This window comes from Octodon degus, unplaced genomic scaffold, assembly GCF_000260255.1.
Source record: "Octodon degus isolate 3935 unplaced genomic scaffold, OctDeg1.0 scaffold00141, whole genome shotgun sequence".
NCBI lineage: Eukaryota > Metazoa > Chordata > Mammalia > Rodentia > Octodontidae > Octodon > Octodon degus.
Window position 1 is genome coordinate 3,917,150 of NW_004524717.1, and position 23,201 is coordinate 3,940,350.

Genomic DNA, 23,201 nt, shown 5'->3' on the forward strand with positions numbered 1-23,201 from the left:
ATAGCATTGTTTTTGTCAAACTTTGGCTGGGCTGGTGTGTGCTTTAGCTCATGTTCCAAATCTGTCACTAGAAGAATGCGGTGAGAATTTTGTTTCAATCTTCTTTCTCTAGCTTCACCCTTCCTCAGCTGTGTCCAGCGTCTTCTCAGCCTCTGTAGCCAAGGCTTGAGAATGGCAGTTTTTATGAATAAAGCAGGCTTTTCCTGTGAAATGGAGGCACATCCCGGGCTGCCCTCCAACACAGGTTTCCAGGCACTGTTGCCCCGAAGTAACTGGTACTGTGTTTTAGGACAGATGGACTCATCTCTTTCCACAATTCTTCGCTGACACTGAGGACAGCAGAGAGCCCTGGAGCCACCTGGGTGGTTGTTGGGAGGGAGGGCAAGTTCGTCATCTCTGCAGAAGGAGTGACCACCAGGGATCCAGTGACCAGGACAATTCCCAGGGGCCATGTGGCCCTTCCTAAGCACCACAGTCACAGGCACAGCATCCACCTGTTAACCACTGTGTCTTCCTCCTCACTCAATACTAGCCCTGTAGGATTTCTTTTCCAATTGCTTTACATCATAATAAAATGCACATAACATTCACCATCTTAACCATTTTCAACAAATAACTTACAATATTAAATACATTCATAATGCCAGTTGTCACTACCATCCATCTCCAGAACCTTTTCTCCTTGTAAAATGGAAACTCTGCACCCTTTATTAAGTGCCAGCCCCTGGCAACCACCATTCTATTTTCTGACTTTCTATGAATCTGACTGCTCTAAGAATCTCATGTAAGGGGAACTATGCAGTGTTTGCCTTTTTATGACTGTCTTACCACACTTAGCATGATGGCATTGCTTTTCCTATGTATTGTCAAATATAACAAAAGTTCACTTCTTTTTCCGGCTGGGTTATACTCCTTTAATGTATGCACTGCCTTCTGTTGAGCCCTTCATCCAGCCATGAGTCATCAGCTGCTTGCACTATGTGGCTGCTGAGAATAATGCTATGAGAACGTGGGTACACGAGCACCTCTCTGAGACCCAGACATCATTGCTGGGGTCACTAAGCTCTGCAGAGGTCGGCGCCCTCGTCTGTGGCATGAGGTCAGTAATACTTAACTTCATGCCCACAAAACCACCTAGAGCCATATGCGCTAAAGGACTTTGTAATTATGAAATACTTTCTAATGTTCATTTTGGTGGCATGTGAAGATTAAATGAGATATTTAAAGCACTTTGCGTGCAGTTAAACACTGGATCAGTGGAAAGTGATCATGGGTGCCTACCACAAAAAGATTTCCATACTTGGCTCAGAATGAGAACTTAGGCTCCATGTGTGAGAAAGTTTGGCAGAGGGGGATACAGGAGAGATGGCGAGGCCCCTCTGGTTGGGTGCCCGGTGGGATGTTCCATGATGCTTCTTTAGGTATAACATCATCCCTTCCCCACCCACCATGGAGCTTTCCGACTAGAAGGAATGCCCATAGAGGACAGGGGTGTTGGGCATGTTTTGTCTTCTCGGGTGTGGCACCTGCTTCTCCACACTTGGCTTCATCATGAATGATCACAGAGAGATATTGTTTAAAGCTGCAGAAAGGAAAGTGTGAAGCCTGGCTCCTGAGAATGTCCTGTGAAAGCAGAGAAGACCACGGCAGTGGAGAGCGCCAGGCCTCTGTGGTTGGGTCTCAGTAAGACGACTGGGTTTCTGAGGACCTGAGTCTCATGGAGCGGCAACCGGGCCCCCGTGCAAGACCTCCTCTCACCTAGAATCATCCTGCTGGGCAGGCGGGGAGTCAGAGGCGCCCTTAGCTTCCCCATGGAAATATTCTAGCTGCAGGGACATCAGCCTGTGTCCTGCATGTGAGAATTTCAAGGTGGCCATCAGACACTTTGTAGTTGCCTAACAGCTGGCTCCAGTCACAGCCTGCAGAGAATCTGGAGAATCTATGCTGTTTTCATTTTTTTATTTATTTATATTTTTTTATTTTTTAATACTTTTTTCTCCATAATTTTATTGAAAAATAAATAGCAATGAGACAGTTTCAAATCAAATTAGTAGGACAGTTTCAATAATTAACACATTGCATACTCTCTTCCTAGTGGTTATTTGCTGTACAAGATGCAGACATGAAATCCTTTCATTTTTTAAGTAGTCTGACATTTTATGAAATAAAATTGTACGATTTTAGTATAAAATTGCAGAATCTATGTTTTGGTATAAAATGCCTTCTAACTTTCCAGATATCAACGTGGCTCTTTAAAAGTCTTTAAAAACTTTTAAAAATGATGCAGATAAGAGGACCAAATCTTTTGGGGGTGTTTAAGCCTGGATCACTATCTCAGATAACTTTCAGTGCGATCCTGAATATCCAAATTTGTACTTCTATTTATTTATTTTTTGTTTTATTTATTTGGTACCAGGGATCCAACTTGGGACCTTGTGCTTGCGAGGCAGGTGCTTATTCCACTGAGCTATATCCCCGGCCCTTATACTTCTGTTTAAAACTTCAGTCAACAGATCAACAAATTCGAATTTTGAAGGTATTTTTCCCCTTACCTTTGGAAACGGAGTTGAATTCAAACCTCTTTCCACCTTGCCTTCGATAGCCCTAAAGAATGAGCTAGATGAGCACATAAGTCAGTAGAGTAAGCACTAGGCCCTGGCTACAAAGAAGATATTTTTTTAAAAAAAAATTTGAATTTTGTTAAGACAAAATTTAATAATCACGAATTTTGTTTGAAAATCAACTGAAGTGCTTTTTCTAAAAAGAGGGCTCTATCTAGCAAAGCTCGATGGAATATTTTAACCTTGGCTATTTATGGTCACTGTTAATTGGGATCCCGTTTTAGACCTCACAAATGTGCTCTCTTCCTACATGCCTCCGAGCCCCTCACTGTGGAATCCCCATTTCAGGGGCCTCTCAATTAACTGGAAGAATCTCGGTCCCAAGAAACAGAACCGTGCCTATATAGAATTTTAAATAGAAATGAGAACCTGTTGAACCTGTTGAGCTTTCGTGAAATTTCATGTTCCTAGGAGACTCTTGCCTCCTGGCTTGAGAAATAGCCAAGCAGCTTTATTTTATAGGACATGTGTTGGGTGTGTTGCACTATTACACTTAAAAACAAGCAGTATCATACCAGGCAAAGAAACTCTCTTCTAGTGTCATGACATGCTGCTAGCTCCTGGCGCTGGCATGAAGCACCAGGAGAGCCCCTGTAGGCACAGCTTGCTCCTGAACCCAGAACAGCACCAGCCCTCACCCAGGGTCCAGGTTTCCCTAGATGTGGTGACAGCCTTGCCACCGTGGCTTCATGCAGCCAACACCAGCGCTTGAAGTTGGCATGAGGATGCTGTCGGCTGTCTTGGGCGTATGCTGTAGTACCCAGCAGACTGTAGGATGTAGGAGCTCATGTGGTGTGGAGCATTATCAGTCCTGATGTCGCGAGGGCTTTTAAGATGAGGCTCTGAGTGAGGAGCAGGAAAATTGGTGTTCTTCCATGCGTGAGCTATGCCTTCTTGTTGGTCTGATGTGAGATGGAGTGTTTGCACACCACACTTTCCTTATGGTGCATTATTGCATCCATTTTTCTGTAGAGACCTATTTCTTTTTTATGAGACTATCTCCCTTTTGTCACCACCATAAATGTTTTAGCTCATAACATGGACCATTGAAAATAGCAGGGCCTGGGAGATGACTCAGTGGAATAAGCACTTCCCTGGCAAGCGCAAGGACCTGATTTCAATCCCTGGTTCCACCAAAAAAAAAAAAAAAAAAGAAAGAAAGAAAGTAGCAAACATCCTTTTAGGTAGCTGATAGTAAAACCTGTTGGCTTGGATTCATGAGTTTGCATTCTTCAGCTCATAGTCATTGTATTACTCAGATACTTAGAGGACACAGGCGCGAGGCTCTGGGCCTGGGAAAGGCAAAATCTGTAGAAGGGCAGCAAAGCAGATAGAATCCACCAGTCAGCGTCACTCGCATTTCCAGAGTATTTGATATTTCATGTACATAAAACACAGTATACCTATATAAAAGCAAAAGGACACCATGGTGTACTTACACTTTATGCATCTATCACTAGAATTTAAGCCTGTCTGATCAGAAAGTTGATCTCACTGTATCCCAGGCCCCACAACAAGGTTTAACCAATAGGGTACTCAATAAATATTGCATGATCCAATAAATGAAATAATTGACTAACTTTTAACTTTTTGCATATTCTTGGGCATAGTCAAGTTCCTATCAACAGAAATGCCCTGCTGCAGTGTTGCTACCAAATTAGGAGAAGTGTTTGTTTATAAAATTAACTTTGGGAAGTGTACCAACTCCTCTATGCCACTAGGGGGCGACATAGTGCAGCCAAGGAGTGGAGTTTTTGAAGAATTCTTTTTATTAAAAAAAGACCAGTATTTAGTGGACACTCTTGGATGTAGAAAATTGTAAGCGAAATCAATACTGCAGGTAAAGGTTTACAGCTGTATCAGCATATTTTAAGTTTGATACACAGGGTAAACATGTGTTCAGGTTAAAAATAAGTCTATAAAAATAGTGTGATAATGTGCTTAAAAATAAAGTAGTATATAAATAGATAGCAAATGACCATTTTTTTCTTTTTTGCAGTGCTGAGGATTAAACCTCGGGTCTTGCACATGCCAGGCAAGTGCCCCACCCCACCCCTGAAGTCCAGTCCAGCCCTGATTGAGGGTGGGGTCCTTTTAAGATCACTTCCTGCCTCCCTTTTGTGTACATAGCATCCGTAATCTGATCATCAAGAGGTCCATGTATGTGTGAAAGTGCGTGGACGCTCTTTCCTCTTCAGAGCAGGAGAAGATCTGATTAAAAACCCATCGTGTTGTCCTGGTAGTTGGCAGTTTTAATGTCAGAGGGACGTGCCGTGGCTGTCGTTCTGCTACACAGACAGTCACTAAATATATACCTGCACCACTGAGTGTCTGTCACTGGTTTAGCTCTATCAAGTATATGAATAGCTGTCTTGTGTCAGGAACCTGTTGGACAACCTCAGTTAACACAGAAATATCCAGGCGAAGGCCAGTCCGTCGGGTGATACCTTTGTTGATAAGGAGTCAATCCCAGGGGCTGTAAAGAGAGAAATTTTCTTTTATAGAATCTTTTATTTAATTAAAATAAACTCAGTATTAGTTCCATTTCATTGCTGGTGGCCTGGGAAATTATTCTTGGACTACCATCTTCAACTTGCAGTTCCTGAGGGCCTGAGATGTGACTATGCAGAAACAGTGGCATAGCCACTGGCCACTGGGCAGCCCCAGCCCTCTTTAAGGACCCAGAACCTCCTTAAGGGGTCCCGCATTTCCGGGCTTGCTGGCAAGAGCTGGTAGCTAGCGGCTCAATTGTCTCACTTCCTTTTCCTTCTCCCTGTTGTCCAGCTCTTCCCCCGCCTTGCCTACCTTAGGGGACACAAAGCTGAGTCCCTCGGTGTCAAGGCTGAGGGCAGAGGTGTGCTAAGACTACATGGCAACTAATGTAACTTTGTAAAACCATACTTTCCAAGGCCGCTTGCCCAGAGCAGAAGGCCGATGATTTTGATGTTGAGAGTCCGGTACCCCTGGCTCTTCTCCCCTTTAGCCAAGAGCATCTAGACTGGATTTCCCAGGCACCTTGATTGTAGAATCCCCTACAGACTACTTTGCCTGGGTAAACCCTGGATTGGTGTAAACTACATGAGTGTTTAATAGGCATCTGCTTTTCATAACTGTTGCTTTGAAAACCCCAAACTCCTTTCCTCAGAGATGCCAGGAGCTGATGGTATATGTTGGGTTGCTTAAAAATTATTTTTTTTAAAAAAACTATGCTAATGTGAAGAATGTGACTATTAAAATAAGAGTGACATGATGAGGCCTTTGACCTTTTTTCCTCCACCGCATATCTTGATGACACTCTTCTTCTGAGAGTCTCAAGGACGTGTCTGAGAATTCTGTCCTCCGACATATTGTTACTGTTTCCTGCATCCTGACTGGGCCTAATTCTGCTCCAGTTCGGCATCCCTGGGCCCTGTGGAAACTTGTAATGATGGTGCTTTTGGAAACGTTACTGGGACACACTGAATTCTGGTGCGTGCTGGGGTGGAATGCCTTCAGCTGAGGAGGAGACGGGGCTAACAGCTTGGAACGTGTGCTGTGATGCCTGTGCCGAGGCTCTTCACTCCAGATCTGCTCTTTTCCTTATATAGAAGCACAAGGGTTCTGGGGAGCGTCTCAAAGCCTGAACCTTAATAGAATTCAGAAAAATGAATGTTTATATCTGAGCCTGGTCTGACCAACTACTCAGTCACCTTGGTTGAAAATGCAGAAATTTCATTTTTGCTGGTACTTGCTTATCTCATGGACCGCTGGGGCTCCTTCGCTGCACCTGACCCAGTAACTCTTTCAAGTCCCCAGGCAAGGCAGTCTATTTGCAGACAGTAGGTTGCTATTTTGAAGTCCTTGAGCCTCAGGGAGTCACATGCATGCTAAGTAAGTGCCTGTGAAGATGGACTTTTTAGTGAGTTTTCTGATGAAGCTGGAGAAGAAGCTAGGAAAAGTCAAAGAGAGAAATGGAAGGTTCCCTTTAACAACCCGGCTTTCCTGGCCACTGCTGAACTGATGCATTCTTTAACCCAGAAAACTGAGCCCCATGGTTAGAGTGCCAAAGACTGCACCAGCAAATTTCTATTATTATGGAAATGGACTATGAGTGCAGCCCTGTAAGAGTTTCTGGCAAAAGGTAACCCTTTGTCTGCCAAAAGGTAGGCTCCGGCTTTGCTTGCCAGCCCAGAGACGCATGGTAAACAGTGGGCAACTGCAAGCCAGCCAGTCAATTTGCAGATGTCCTTATTAGGCAGACCAGAAACTTGTGTCTGGGGACAGGCTGGCCACAGCACCACCAGCAGAGGGCCTGTGTCCCTTGTCGAGCTGGAGAGCCTGAACCCTGGGGACCTAGCCTAGTGCCAGTCCGGTACTGGTGGTGCTCTGGGGTGACAGCAATGTGTGCTCACCCTGTTGGTGTCTCATAGCTGCAGTTGAGCAATCAGGGTACAATCTACCCTATTAGCTTATCTCTCTTTGATTTCCTCCTAAATATGGTACAATGACTAGACAGGAGCAAAGATGGCACGTTCCTGTACTGAAATCTGGGCTCAGGCATCTTACTTTGTGCCACAGCTGCGGCTCTGCAACCAAACCCACATGTCGCACATGAAACCCTATAAGCAAAAGAGGAGGATCCTGTATTTACCCCGAGGCAGGAGGCCTGGCAGGAGTGCAAGCCCAGCTCTTGTCTACTCCACTTCTTGCTTATTGTGTTTAATATCTCTGCTTGGGGTGTGGTGGTTGGACAGTAAGCCAAGAAGGAAGGAACAAACCACAACTCCTTTTTTATTTCCCCTCCTCGTTGTGCTAGGGATCGGACCCAGCGCCTCACACAGGGTGATGAGCACACAACGTACCAGTGAGCTACATCTCCAGCCCATGTGTTAACCTCTGGAATGAGAGGCAAATGACATAATGCCTGACCCAAATGCATTATACTGCTTTCATCAGTCATGTTTAACTATTCCTTAGTTATTATAATAAGCGAACAACAATAATGGAGCAATAGTAAATGTAAAAACAATATGACAATTTCCTTTCGCCCAAGCTTACATGCTCTTCACATGCCTGGTCACAGCTCCAAGGTTTATCTCTTGTGCCAGTGCTTCAGAGACAGGAGGAAAGAAATGCCCAGTGCTGTCTCTGCTAGGACGCAAGTCCTCGCAGTAATGCAGCGGTGCTACTTCTTTCAGCTCTGGCTGGTCTAAACTCCTAGAGACCTGTCTCTCAGCACACCTAGAGGGAACAAGCATAGGTACCTGATTGGAACACAGGAAGAAATAGGGAAACAGCGAGGGCAGCGAGGCAGTGAAGGGTGTTGGCACTTAGAACAAACGTGTCCCTCACCTCACAGGTGACACCCTCAGCTGGAATGTGAGCTCACGGAGGATAGGACCTCAAGTCTAAGTACTGAGCACCTGAGAACCTGACTCTAGCTGTTGCTCAGCGCATGCTGAGCAGGAAAGGACATGTTCTGGTAGTGTGCTGAGCCCAGTCATCCCTGTATCCACCAGTTCAAGGATCCCAAACTCAAGAATATTCAGGTACCTTATGTATGACAGTGCACTCTCAGCATATAACTTACACACATCCTCCGCACCCTTCAAATTATCTCTAGAGTAGTTATGATACCTCGCACAGTGCACGTGCTGTGTAGGTCGTTGTCATACTAGACAGCTTAGGGAACAAGAATGAGAAGACAACTGCTTATGTTCAATACAGAGTCAGCCGCTCTAGGCCTGACTATTACTGATTCAAAGGTGCAGAGGACCGGCTCTATGCACTGCAGGAGCCACAAAGGCCGAATATGCATGGAGCTAAGAGCTTTGACCTTTGTTCAGTGTGGACTGTGCCTCTAACCAGAGGGGTTATACAAATAGTGGAAAATATCAGCCTTCAATTTACATCTTCCCCTCAACACAGAACTCCCCTGTATATCTAGACCATTCTTTCACTAGCTTTGGATGTCACTAGTTAGTGACATGGTGGCTGGAGGATCATGTCCATGATTCTTTTGTCTTAATCTTCCCGTGCCACCCATACTGAGAGTATAGATCTGCTTTCTTGGTGCTCTCTCCCTGAGGGCCGAGTCCTCATAAATGTGGGAAATCTCACCACCCTCCCAGCACTCAGCACACGTTCTGGAATCTGTTCGCAGAGCCTGGGTTACATCTTGGGTATCTGCTAGTGTGACTAGTGAAAAACATCAGTGACATTAGGGATGGCAGGTTGCTGAGCATTTCTTGGCATGGCACACTTATTATTTGTTGTGGTTGTCAATGGTTATTTTCATTAAGATGCCCTTCTGAGGTCAGAGAGGCCCAGCAGTTATCCAAAGCTGTTTCCTTCAGATCCCTCAAGTGCAGCTCCAGAACAGCTTGGGTCTATCATGTGTCATTTTATATATTTACTGTCTGCCATCTGGACTCGTAGACTCATAAAATATTCTCATATCTGGTGATTCAGTGTTTCCTCGCTTTCTGTTCCTGTGAAAGCCATCAGTGGCGAGCACTGAATGATGGGAGTTGGCAGAAGCTTCCTATGCTCCCTGGATGACTGTAACTGTATCAGCCCTTTCCCTCCACATGAAGTCTTCTTCAAGGGGAGAGTGGAGGTGACGTGGTGATGTACAGATGCCTCGCTGTGCTCCAGGGGCCACTGAAGAGTTCACACAGTAACACCTGGATACGTTCATCAAATCATTGCTAAAGAGGCCTTTGTGGGCAGGTGCTTTACATAGGGCACAGATATGCTTGGTACCTCTCTAACCTTGCAGAATTGGCAGGCTGGCCCCAGGCCATCCAAGGCAGGAGCTGCCCCATACGATCAGCTCAATCCTGTGTCTTGTGTTAGCTTGCAGTTTACCTTCCATGAACTTTTCCTATTATGGCCAAATTTGCATACAGAAGTATATTGTCCTGCAGTTCTTCAGAGGTAAAGAGTATTTTGCATGGCTATGCAGCCATCCCCAACATTTATCACCCATTGAACAGCTCTTCTTCGAAGCCCTGGCAACCACCTTTCTCCTGTCGGAATCCATACATTTGATTACTCCAAGGATAGACTAGAAGGGGAACTATGCAGTATTTGACTGGTTTATTTTACTTAACCTAATTTTCTCAGCTTCATCCATGTGCGTGGCATGTGGTGCCAGAGATTGGACCCCAGTCCCTGCACTTGGCTAAGCAGGCACTTAGTCCACTGAACTATCTTGCCAGCCCCATATATTTTATTTTATTTGTCTCTTCTTGCAGTGCTAGGACTCAAACCTAGGGCTCCATGCATGCTGCCACAGCACCTGCACCAGTGAGCTGCACCCTTAGTGTGTGTTCAAAACAGACAAGTCAGTTTTGTCCTGAATTCTTGCTCTGCGAGTCATGTGACATTCCTCTGAGGTACCTGAATTTTTCTTCCCAAGAATCATTCACCATAGGTTCAGTATCAACCAGAAATCAAAACAATGAGCGATAATTTCTTCTACAAATGTTGACATTAATCATTTGAACTTTATTCTGTGGACATCAGTAAGTCTTTGAGGAAAATGAAATAAGCCTTTGCTTCAAAAAAAGAATTCCTAGGTATGGAAAAGCTGGCATGGCTTTCTTTCAACACATCTGATGAAGAAGTGACTGGGAGTTGTAATATATCTTATTGTTGAAAGTACCTTTGCCCCTTTCATCTCTACATATGTGCTCTGTTTTAGATTACCTTAAGAAGTGATGTAACACAAAATTTTATTTGCAGACTTGTCCAAAATATGACTACCAACTCAAACTCGCAGAGCCTTTTGTAGGGCGTGCAGGAGGAGAAATGGACTAAACTAAGGAATCAGGAATATAGGGATAAGCAGTATGTGATAAAAGGGAAATGAAAGGACCACAATGGGATTCCTGCTGGTGGGATTACCTCATGCCAGGCAGTTCTCAGATTAAGGGTCTAGGTGCATAAATAAAATCCACCAGAGAAAATGAGAATACCATTTATGACTGTTTCTGGCATACAAAGTACCCCTTTACTAGGCTATAAGAATGTGTCTTTAACTTTGGAATTTTGGTCAGCCAGCATCTTTAGTAGTTTATATGTATTTCATTAAAATCATTTCTGGGGCACACTTTAGTTTTAAAAATGCATCCATAACTCACAATAGTGTACATTCAGACAATAGTAAGGATGTCACACTGCTCTGTAGTGCCTGAATTTTAGCTCCTTTCCCAGGAGCTTGGAAGGCTTTCGCTTGTATCCTGGGAGCCCACCGAAGGCAGGCAAGATGCCACCCCACAGCACAGTTCCCCTAGTGGCTTCAGCAACAGGCTCCAGCAGACAGTGATTCAGATTCTTTCTCTCATTTCATTCTAAACTCTCCTTCCTGTTTTCCCCTGTAATTTTTTGAGGTATAATCAAAATATGTGGTGAATCCTTACATTTTTAAAACATTACTACAATAAAAGACACATGACCATTAGACTCCCTTGCTTCAAACACACGTTTCCTATCCTTTCTGTCACTCTCTGAAGCATTTCTGGAAGGCCTCCTTTGCAACAGTCTTTATAAGCTGTGACCAAAACTATGATGAATGTTTCTGCCCGGTGCCATCCAGCGCAATGCAGGACTGTAAGACGTTCTGGTGTGCTTTCATCCACCTTCTTCACTAGACCTGGCATAGTGCACCTTCCGCCTCTTCCCCAAACTCAGAAAAGCTAGATGTTTTAAATCAGCTCACACCATTAGGGCGGCCTTGATGGAATGACAAAGACACTCATGTAAGAAGGTTTCCAGAATTGCTTCAGAAAGTGGCAAAAACAATGGGGTGAGTGCTTTTGAAGCGAGGCAGGGGACTTTGAGGGGCAGTGCATCTTTTTACTGTGATAATTTTTTCAAACTTTAAATATGCATCATATTTTTCATTCATACTATATGTTCTGTCTGCCCAGAGATTGCTGGCTTGCTTTTAGAAATACATCTTACGTAATTCATCCAGGAAGGGTGTTTATGCTAGATTTTATGCTATCTCTGTTTTCTCATCTGCAGATGGGGGCAGTAACAGGATCCCCTCAGCAGGCTGTCAGAGGACAGTGTGAATCTGGTACCCTGAGCATTCAATAAGGTGATAAAGAAGAGAAGGTTGCAGTTCCCATTCCTGTAATGCCTCACATCAGGGTGGTAGAGGATGACCCCGAGTTGCCAGTTGGAGTCCTTGACAATTTCCCAGTCAGTGGTTTTGTTCCCATTTTCTCCTCCATGAGAGCAGACCCAAAGAACAGCTGTCACTTGTGTTCCAGAGATGTTCTAGTGTCCTCAGCGTGTCTGACAAGTGAGCTGCTCCTTGCATGGCCTCCTGTAATCTGAGCTGCAGCAGGGACCTGTGCAGCCCAGTCCCTCTGGGCTCAATCCAGCTATCCTTTGTCATCTACTACCTTATCTTCTGACCTTGGTGATCCTTCTTACCTGGACTCCTACTGCCATTGTCAACATGTAGGCCTCAGGAGTCCACAGCATGTCCAAAGGGAATCCCTCCCATAGTCCTCCTGCTTCTTCCTGTACACAAGTATTTGTGTTCCGCATCATCACTTCACATCTCTGAGAGACAAGAAGAATTTATTAGGAGTCTCAAGTTGTAGACAGAGTAGCGGTGCTTAGCCTTCCTGTCACCTACTTAAAAAACAGAGCTGTCCAAGGAGGAGGAATTCAAGAATAGAAGTGATACCATTGCTTGCCCACTTCCTAGCTCTTCGACTGATTTATTCAGCCAGCAGTTGTAGCTCTTTGGTTACGCCCCAGGCACAGGGCTAAAGATCCATTCAGAAGTGTGTCTCCGGCATTGGTCCTCACGTTTGTATAATTATTTAGCTAGATTCTATAATTTAGTTAGATTAGGTAGAAAGCTTTTGAGTAGGAAAAATTTGATTGGTGACAGAAAAGCACTGAGAGAGAACATTAACAGGTGAATTTGGGATTGGTGGACAGGGAGAGTTGACTCACATCCATCGTTGGATCATTGCCCACCTGGTGTGCAGTCTGAAAACTACTGTGCTGTGGTTGTCAGGGCTTGGGGGATGTTTTAGCAGCATTAGCTCCTAGACTGGTAGCCAAGAAAAAGCATAACTGTAGAAATGGCCAGCGTGCCGGAGGCCTTAGGTCCGCTGGCACAGCTCCACTCACAACCATGAGTTCGCCCTGGATGTTTAGTTTAAGTCTAAGCCCTGGGGACTGTAAGAGGTCTTATTGCTTACATCCTCGTTTGCGCTATTGTTTTGGTAACTACAGAAATAAATCGTGCTTACTTGGTTACTTTAGAAAATAGAAAAAAGCATGAGCAGAGTTCTCTCGTGAGTCATGAGATAATGTGCTGATCTTTTTACTGTCTTTGTAAATGAAGCGTTCATTCCTGTCCAGCATAACCCAGCATGAAACATTTTCCAAATTGGTAATTGAGTTTCCAACCTGGTTTTTCTGTGCAGATTACTTATGCGATCTTCCATGTGTCCCGCTAGGTAGACTGACTCCAGCTTTATAAATTTATAAATAAACGCATGGTGCTATATTCTTGTGCCCATTTTTTCAGTCCTTTTATTTTTATTAGTACATATTTATAATACAGAATGGTCACGTCCTCTTAGAGATTGGGAACATATACATGGCATATCTTGATTCTTTGTTTTTCTACTTCTTTTCCCTCTGCCCTCTGTCCCTCTTTTGGTCCCTTTCCTTTTGGCAAAAGATCTAGCTCCCCATTTCCTGTTGTCTACTTTTTATTTTTCCTCTTTGTTTAATTTTTGCATTGCTCGTTTAAGAGAAATCATGCCATGTGAAAGCCTGTGTGCCTGACTCATTTCACTGAACCTCCTGGTCTCCAGGTGCATCCATTTCCCGACAAAGGACTTCCTTAAAAACTGCGTAGTGCTCCATTGTGTATAAGTACCACATTTTCTTTATCTATTCATGTGGTGATGGACATGTAGGTTGTTTCTAAGATTTAGCTATTATGAATCATGCCTCTATAAACATGGCTATGCATATATTATATAATATGTAGTTCATAGGAACATAAAATATCAATAACAAAGTATTAAATTCTTCATATGTATTGCACGTCTAGAATAAACAACAACGTTTTCACATCAGCTGTATACTTGCTTACAAAACCTAAAAAAAAATAAATTCATATGTGAACTAAAATGTAAATGCAAACAAAAGTCTGCAACAAAAATGATCTTGGCTTCAATTGTCACACCCCGAGCAGTCTTCCCGCATGACAACCGCATATTCCATGCACACATCTTGATTATGGTGACAACGCAAGTGCTTCGCTTTCCTTTCCTACGTGGGAAGCCATTCTTGTCACCTCTCTTCCTGTTTTGTCAAGACTGCCTGTTGTGTTGTACAGTTTTCACTTAGCAGGAAAATAAGATATTAATAAAATAAAACATCAAATATGAAATGAATAGAATAAATGTCAGCATTTTCCTATCAGCTGTTTACTTGTTTACAAAATCTAAAAGGCAACATCTGAAATAACCTATGTGAACTAGAGTGTACACATACGTCTACCATAGAAGTCATGCTTCAAACATCCCACCCAGGGCAGTTTCCACACAAGAAAACTGAATATTCCATACACATTGTTGACACTGTATTGGTCACAAGTATTGATTATGGTGAAGAGAATATCCAAACTCTTTGCATTGTGGATCAGAATTTTAGTTTTAAAAATTAGAATAGACATTCCTTAATAAGGATTCAAAAGGATCATTTAGAATCTCTTAGGATAATTATAATTGAGTCATTTTACAGGGGGTACTTTCCAGAAACATACATGGTGATAGTAAATGATGCTGTGTTTTATAAATTTAAGTTCTTTATGAAGAAATATTTATTAACCTAGATACTATTGCAGTGCATCTTAGTATTCACTGTTTCCTCCCCTTTTGGTCCTCCTTCCCACACCTTTTCCTTTTTGTTTCTGATTATCTGTGATCTTATAATAAAGTTTCCCCCATGCTTTCCACAGTCCTGCTGCTGTTCCTGGCTGTGGCTTTTTACAGCCCTACTTGCTATATTTCTTTTGGTTTTATAAGAGGTCACCAGAAGTATGGAGAATGCTGATGCCAACGCTTGTAGTAACCAGGGCCGAGGTCGCCTTATGTGTTTACACATATTAATTCATTCGACACAGAAGTCTCTATTTTCCAACTGGGTTTATATTTAAAACTCCATCTAAGTCAATCTGGTTTGAACACAGCATATGAAATCCACACAGTCATTTTAAAATGCTAACTGTAACTTTCAGGAAAGATCATCCCGTGATTTGCATGCTGTTCAGCAAACATCTGCTGCACACCTACTATGTGCCAGATCCAGCATACAGAACCAAAGATGAAAACACAGAGAAATTCTGGGTCCCCCCTCAGGGTGGGGGTGAACTACATCCTAATCCTCATCCACCCACCTGAAGTCCTGTGGCTCTATCATTAGCCAGTTGTCTCCCAGGTAGCCTCCCCAGGTTACCTCAGCCAGTTGTCTCTCCACAGGCAGGATACCTCTGCAGCCCAATCTTGTAATCTTCTGAGCCCATTTCCTTGGTTCTCCTCAGTACCTTTTATCTATGATATCATTAAGTCTCTAATGATTGTGGTTGCTCTTTGGATTGAATTATCCCTGCCTGAGTCCCTGTTGCAGTTGATCATAAATGAAGTACAGTCTTCTTGGTATAGTTTAACAGCTTCTGTCTCAAATTAAAATTTTTCGACCTCTCATAATATCTGCCCTTGCTTTTCCCACTGCTTCCCTCATCTGGTATTCATAAATCTTCACTTTTACTATAACTGTTGGCTCACCATTAGGTAAAATATTTCATTTAACTTAGCCAAAGCCAAGCGTGGCACAGCTTGGGAATACTGAAGCGGCTCCACCTTCTTGCCTACACATTGAGATCCTCTCTGTGTTTTCCTTTTGTTTGTTTGTTCCTTCATTCTTGGGGCAGGAGGAGTTGTTTCCGACACCCGCGCGGTGGTGGTTAGGTGGTAACATTGTCCACACAGCCAGAGCGTGCGCTGTGACAGGGCCACGACCCCACAGTGGCAACCTCGTAGCTGTCCCATCTCTGGAACTCGGGATGCTCCAGCATCTCCAGGCCTAATTTCTGCTTTAATCTGATTAAGGAGCGTGATTTGCTCCAGCCTGCAGCCCTTTTCCTTTACATTCACCATGCATCCAAGGACATGAGTGCCTGGTCGCTCTCGCCTGCACTCTGAGCAATCTCAACCCAGTTTTGCTTAGACCGGCCCAAGGTCGTTGCTGGTTGAGCATTAGTTGTAGTTGTTTCCAAACCTTGTGCAGCCATGCTCAGAAGCCCAGGAATTTCAAGCTGTCTGGGAGCGTTCAAGTTCTCTGAGAAACAAGGTAAGGCAAGAGAGATACCATGAATCCCTGGGTTCATTGTGCAGCACATTTGCCTTGCTTGGATCCTCTGTTTAACCTGCTTTTTCAGGTGCTCGTTTAGCGATGCCGTCTTCTCATAGGAGACTTTAAATATCTGGATGAGTTTATAAATGAGCTTATCTTGTAGTTGCTGAAAACGTACGTTTCTCCATGAGTGAGCTAGAGATTCTGCTGACCCAGTCAAATTTTTATATAAGAAAAATTGCACGTTAAATTGGAATGCCAGACTTTGGATCAAATTCTGGATGTGCTGCACTGTAGCCAAAATATTTTTCTAAACCAAATGCTATCTTATATTATACTAAATTATTGTACTAAATTATATCTCATAGGCAGTGGTGAGTGTGTCTCTTTTTATTAACTCTTCATATGAGACAGTTTGGAACAAAATATTGTCTTTTCAATGGCTTCCTTCCCAGCACGGAAGAAGATGTATGCTTTCAATTCAGTTGCTGAAGTAGTATTGCCTACTCAGTGTTGAACAGAAATAAAATGCTAAGGTTATTTTCAATGTCTGACTTGAAACTTAACTGTTAAGTATCAAAAATACGATACAGCACAGACGCGTTATTCAAAAGCAGCTAGGACACTCCAGTCTCTGATTTCAGGAACTTCCTTCTTCACTATTTGATAGCTTTGTGAACTGAATTCTCTTTCTTTAAATAGTTAATGGAATGCTTGTATGATTAGAAGAAAATCCTGGCTATTTCATTAGCATACTGCCTTTCATTTTATTGTATTTCTCTAACTGGCCCAAATTTCCAAATTCCAGGATTAAAGATGTGTTTTAGTGATAGGTAATGAATACCAGCGTGTGGTGTACTTGATTCCTTTTATTCCTCAGGGTTCTGCCCCTAAATAGTAAATAGTAAAAGGGACCGCAAAGAAGTTTCTGTGAGAAAGCGGCTTGTGGCTTGGGGGTGGACAAATGCTTCCTACGCCAGAAACTGTAAAACAGATTACTTGCCATTAGGCTGGTTATAAATTTTGTCTCTGCCTGGTTTTGATTAACCCGTTCACTCGGGATATGTGTTTTTCTTGTGTGGAATTGTTATCAGCTGTCTTTACGTAATATATCTCATCTTCAAAAAGAAAGGAGTGGTTATTTTGACGTGCCGTTGTTTAGCTTTTAATGAAAGCAGTAAAGCACAGCTGACGTTTCTCTAGTTCTCCACCCCCACCACCACCCCATTTTTAAGGAAATCCCAAATGGTGTCAGGAAGAATACTTTCAGTGTTTCTGGTTCCCCTGACCCAAACTGGTTATTCCCTTCAGAAGAGAAAAACAAAACACTTGCCTATTTAAAATTTGTATACAGAATTTGATTCTTAGAATTTGTCAATTTTGCACTTTTATTTGCCTGGTTAATGGTTTTCTTTTTTCTTAATTTTTTTGTTCAAGGAGAGCTTGAAGAATGTTTTCCCATTGGATTTTTTTTTTAAGTTGCCATGTAGCTGTTTCAATGTTACATTATTTCTTTTTTCTTAGATTTCAACAAGAAAAACTTAAGCTTCATTGGATTCCCACATCAAAGGAAAGTTCCAAGGTAAAGTAGCCTTTGTTCAAGGAATACTACATTTTGGAGATTTGTAGTAGGTTTAAAAATGATCCCCCTAAATGTCTTTCTCCCTCCAGGTGTGCTGGGGATCAGACCCAGGGCCTGGCTCACACTGGGCACTTGCTTTACCACTGAGCCACTCCACCAGCCACAGTCTCTTAAATTCCTAATTCATGAGTTTAAGTGTTTGGCAATGTGTTTTCTTCCTAAAGTTTTAATCACTGAACTATGAAGTAGTGGCTGGCCGTGTAACTCACTCATAGAGTACTGTGGTACCCTAGCATGTATAAGGCCCTAGGTTTACTCCCTAACACTTCCTATTATATTATGTAGTATGAAGCTAGTTGACTTGAAGATTGACTTTGTAGTTAATGCCATTCATGGGAACTAATGGGTACCTTTCTAAGTGTGCGTTGCGCTGGAAGTCTAAGCCTGTGGGGAAGGACCCTCATCTTCCAGACCCAGAGAGATAGAAATATGAAGTCATGGGATTTCACCTCCCTCATCTTACTATTCACACTTCAGTACCAGGACAAACAAGAGTGTACGGTAGCCTTCCACCCCATAGGTACCTGGGAGTTGCAACAGCAGTGTCATGCACACTGTAAAGAACAGACAATAACAGCAGATCATCCTGCACTCCCTTTAATAAAATTCCCCTTTGTTGCTACTTCTGGGCATTTAAGTAGGTTAATGGGACACATTTTAAAAAGAAGAAAGAAACAAAGCACCCTGGAAACAGAGGGCAGGGTCTTTTCAGATGACTGAAACAGAGGAAGGAAGGCTACATTAAAAACTAAGTCATAACAAATGAGTGCTATTTCCAAGATATAGTTGGATAAAAATATGAAATATTTCTTAATGTCAATTTTTAAATTATGGTATGGAAAGGAATCTGTACTAATGAGCTACAAAAAGGGAAATGGTTTCATGCTGGATTCCAGGCTGTCGCTTTCAGTTGAGCTGCAGCAGTGCACCAAGGCCCACAGAGGTTGTCCATACAGGGAGCCTCATCCCAGAGATGGGAGGGGGACACCAGGAAGGGCAGGACCCTGCCTCAGAGCTCAGGGTGTGCAGCTTGCAGCCCCAAGAGTGGAGCATGGACTCCCCCTTGGTACCTCTGATGACTTACAAAGGAGGGGTGTCTCATCCTCCACAGATGACACAAGGGGTTCCTAACTGGCTGCTGGAGCAGAATTCCTTACTGGGTGTCTTGCCTGTATTTTCACTTTTGCTCGGTGCCTTTGTGTGTAGAAAGTCCAGGGGAAGAGATGTGATACTTGATAAGAATCCAGTGTCCTGTGGAGTTGGGGGTCTTGCATTAACCACAGCTTTGGGGATCCTCTTGAGCCCGAGCCACGGGCTCCTGCCCAGTCAGTTCATTCTTCCTGTCTGCCCATCTGCTTCCTCAGAAGTTGTCAGGCCTCTGGCAGGAGTGAGGGAGAGAGGCAAGAGGCGCAGGAGCAAAATGTTAACAGCTCTGTGGATTCTAGCTTGTACAAGCGAAGCTGTGGATTTTAGGAGAGTTTACTCTATATGCAGATATGCTAATATTTCGTACATGTGTACAAGGTGAGCAAATGTAAAAAGGTAGAATGGCAAGTATATGTTAGTCTATATGTGAGGAAGAGTAGGGTAGGGAAAGGAAGGGAAGAGAAGGGAAGGGAAGGTTGGGATAGCTATAACTGATGTTACTGAATACATGCCCTTCTAATTATTCTCCAAATTTGTGAATTTTTTTATTCCTGGCTATCATACTAGCAGTGTATAAAGCATATACATAAAACACCTTGGGGCAAATTATAGTATGCATTTGGAGCATTTCATAACAATCAGTTATTCATGTAACATATTTCTTGGTGTTTCTCAGGCTGGGATGTAACTCAGCAGTAGAGCGTGTGTGTAACACGTGGGAGGACCTAGGCTTGAGTCTTTGCACCACAAAATAATGCTTCATCAAAAATATTTAAGAATTAAATTCTTAATTAAAAATAGCATGATGTTACTTAAGTAGGGTATATTTGTGCAGGCTTTTTTTTAAGATTTATTCAAAATCACACATTTGAATAAAATACAAAATAATCCTCACTGCCTCACAATTCACTATGGAGACACTGGTGCTGACACTTAAGTTTGAGTAAATAGGATCCTAGGATTTTCATTGCTTCATAATGTTCATTTATTCTTAGTACATTGGTAGGTACATGTTTCGTATTTTTTTATTAATTTATTTTGGCTGGCTCAGTTCACCCTGGGGGCAGGCAGGACTGGCACGGCATGTGGTGCCAGGGGTGGAACCGTATTCCCCGCACAGTTGTCTAAGCAGGTGCTTTAGACCACTGAGCTATCTCACTGGCCTCATGATACGTATTTATAACCATAAAGCTCCACTGCACTTACATAGAGTTACTAAGGTGTCCAATAGGCTTAGTTCTACCAAGGGTGGATAGTTACAGTGTTTTGGGAAAATTAGAAGTTGCTTCAAATTTAATTTGGGTATGGAGTGTGCCTTCTTCTTGTGACCCACTCACGTAGTATGAGTACGGGCACAGCAACTTTCTCCATCTCTTTTCAGACTCCAGGGAAGCACAACACCCACCCTCCCACCCTTACACACAAACACAGACAGACACACAGACAGAGGTTACAGGTGCATGGGTATAGTCAGCCTCACCTTGCTACAACAAAATCCCTGCCACAGCCTTGTAAGAGGTAGAGAGAAGCTTATTTTGGCTTACAATTCTGAAGATTCCAAGCCAGACCCATTGCTTTGGGCCTATGGTGAGGGCAGCACATGCCGGCAGGACCATGCGTAAGAGCAATCTCAGGCTGAGAAGAGATAGGTGTCCCACAGGCCCCTCCCAGTGCACCTCAGTCACCTAAGGACCTCCTGTAAGGATCGCCTCCTGCAATCCACAGCCCCTTCCAACAGTGCTGCCCTAGGGACTGAACCTTTACATATGGACCCTCATCCATGCCATAGAAAGAGCCAGGTCAGTTTCACACCAGATGCATCTTCAGGCCTATTATTTCCCTCTTCTTGGAAGTAACTGTTGTGTTGGGCAACAGCAAGTTTCTCTTCTGCTGGGTTTCTTTTTTTCCTTCAAGGCCACAGGCTCCTCTACCTTGCCTGAGTCCAGCAGGTCACCATATGAGACCCAGGCATTGTGTATCCAGGGGTCTTGGGGCCACTGGCACAGAGGACAGGGTTGGAACAGGAGCTGATCTCCCCCTCCTGTAGCTGTGTCCCTGGACATGCCATGTAAACTTGGAGCTGAGCTACAGTAGGCTCACACCCTCCTGTCTCCCGCGCATGCTTCTCCCCCAGTGTGGAGTTGAGTGAGCCCTGAAGAAGCATGAAGTAGTCTGCTGTGGTGGAAGTGTTTACGCCACCAGCAACTACTGCAAGGGAGCTGCTTTTTGAGTGACTAGAAGCGCAGAGCCAATTGTAAAACATCTGAGTGAGGCATCTCATGGGGCCTGTGGAGAAAACGGAGGTGGCCCGTGGAAGATGCTTGGTAGAGGGAGAAAGTACACAAGAAGCGCTGGATTCCTTTATTCTCCTTTTCATTTCCTCTGTTAGCCCACGATCAGCCTTCATGAGCCTTTTCATACTGCTTGACTGTGCTTTGATTTCTTGGCTTTTTGAAAGCATGTGCTACTCTCATATATTTGTTGTACTAGAACACGACCTAGAGATCACCTCAATGAGATGCTGCTTCCTGAGGAGGGAAATGTAGTGCAGAGAGGCTGGGCGAGTCATCCAAGTTTGCATGGTGCCTCTGGGGTCCAGGGGAGATGTCCTTCTAAACACAGAGCTAGGACTCCCTGGTCCAGCCTGTTCCCTGCACACCACGCCCTGCTGACCTGATGTCATTACTTAGCTCCACAAAAGTCACAATCATACACAGTAACTGCAAACAGTTACTAATACACTTCCCCAAATACAACTGTTTATTCCATATGTCCATGCACGCATTTAACTACTTGAAAACAATGACTTTTTTTAACTTTCTGCCTTTTCCCCCTTGCTATCCTATACCTTGATTTAAATTGAATTTCAACGCTTCATTAATGGCATTCCTTTTAGCTTTCAGAAAGAGTTCTTCCTTGAGAATAAAGAACAACTTGCTAACCACAGAAGAGGACCCGATGCTAAGCTTGTACCTGCACTTCCAAAAGGTAAGACTTTTTTGTACCTGCACTTCCAAAAGGTAAGACTTTTTCTGCACTGGAAATCAGTGTCCGGCACATATGAGGGACTGCATTGCGTGAGTGTCTTCCAGGGCTTCTATCCCTACCCTCCAACACGGTGTCTTTTGTGATGCTTTTTGTCCCATCCCGGAATTAGCTTCCCTTAAGGCCCCTCTGTTCTCTCATTTTGAACCCTCCGCTGTCCACTTGTTCTTCCCCATTACTTTTGGGAATCCCTCCCTCATCAGTGGAGGCTGGGTCAACAGGGAGAGAGCAGAGTCAGCTTTTGCTCCTCTTGCTCTTCAGTTGAACCTTGTCCAAAGGCCCCGAGTCTCCCCCACCCACCGCCACACTTCCCCCATCCCCCACTCCGCCTTCAGGGCTGTTCCCACTTTGGCCCACTGATGCCGAGAGCCAGGGACTTCCACGTAGTGTTCCCTTCTAGGCTGCAGACACCCGTGCACACTGTGTCAGAACCTTTCTTCTTCCCTAGTGAGCCTCCCAGGGGCGTGGCGATTCCTCTTTCCACTGGTAAAAGGTGCGCGTGTTATAAAATCTTTGCAGCTGCTGGAGCCTGGTCCCTCTGGTTGTACCTCTGAAACAGTGTAAACAGTGCTTGATCCCCCCCCCCACACACACACACTGACTGCGACACCATCCACCATCGCAAAGACTGATCATTTAGTAGCAGCTCGCAAAATATCCTCATCCCCACAGAGTGGCTGGAGAGCAAGTTTTTTTTTTTTTCTCCGTTTCGAAAGGAAAAGCAAAAAAGATCAAGCCCAGAAGAAATTAGATGTGGGAAAAAGAAAAAAGAAATTAGATGTGAAAAAATATTCTTTTAATAGAAACTAAACCCAGTTGAAAAGGTGCACCGAGGAATTGGAGTGTGTCCTGAGGCGCTGTTGGGTGCCGCACTGAGACAGTCTGATAAGATGAATATTTGAAATATTCCAGGGGATTAGCCTGGTGAAGAACACTTGCTTAGGGACATTTTGCCCTTTTCAAGTCCTTAAAAAACTATCAAAAAAATTATAGGCTTATTCTTTTTTTGCTCCAGAGACCAAGAAATAAGAAGAGAGGAGCAAATTATAAGGAAAAAGATAAGAGCTCACCTGAGAACAAAACCCTGGTAGCTGGCGGCACTGTAGCCCCCTTCTCCATAGGAGACACTTCAGGACCCCAAGTGGATACCTGAAACCCAGCTAGTCCTGCGCCCAGTGCAGCATGTGTTTTTTCCTGTGTGTGCGTTACCTATGATGATGTTTGATTTATAAACGAGACACAGTAAGACATTGCCAGCTAATGATACAATACAGTAATTAACATACTATAATAAAATTTCTGTGAATGCATTTCTTTTTCTCTCTCTTTTGATAGAGTTGAGATAAATAGTAATATTTTCA

The 23,201-nt window shown here is 43.6% G+C and overlaps 1 protein-coding gene across 7 annotated transcripts in view; it reads left to right on the top strand.

Moving 5' to 3' along the window:
- Positions 1 to 23,201, top strand: part of Svil (supervillin) — a 171,241-nt gene that overhangs the window by 41,923 nt on the left and 106,117 nt on the right. For all 7 annotated transcript variants that reach the window (XM_023701808.1, XM_023701811.1, XM_023701802.1 and 4 more), the window contains exons 2-3: positions 17,532 to 17,589; positions 21,692 to 21,783. Coding sequence is in view for 5 of the 7 variants with exons in the window: in XM_023701811.1 (XP_023557579.1) it covers positions 17,532 to 17,589; positions 21,692 to 21,783 (150 nt within the window). In the remaining 2 variants the exon portion in view is untranslated. The remainder of the gene's footprint in view (positions 1 to 17,531; positions 17,590 to 21,691; positions 21,784 to 23,201) is intronic.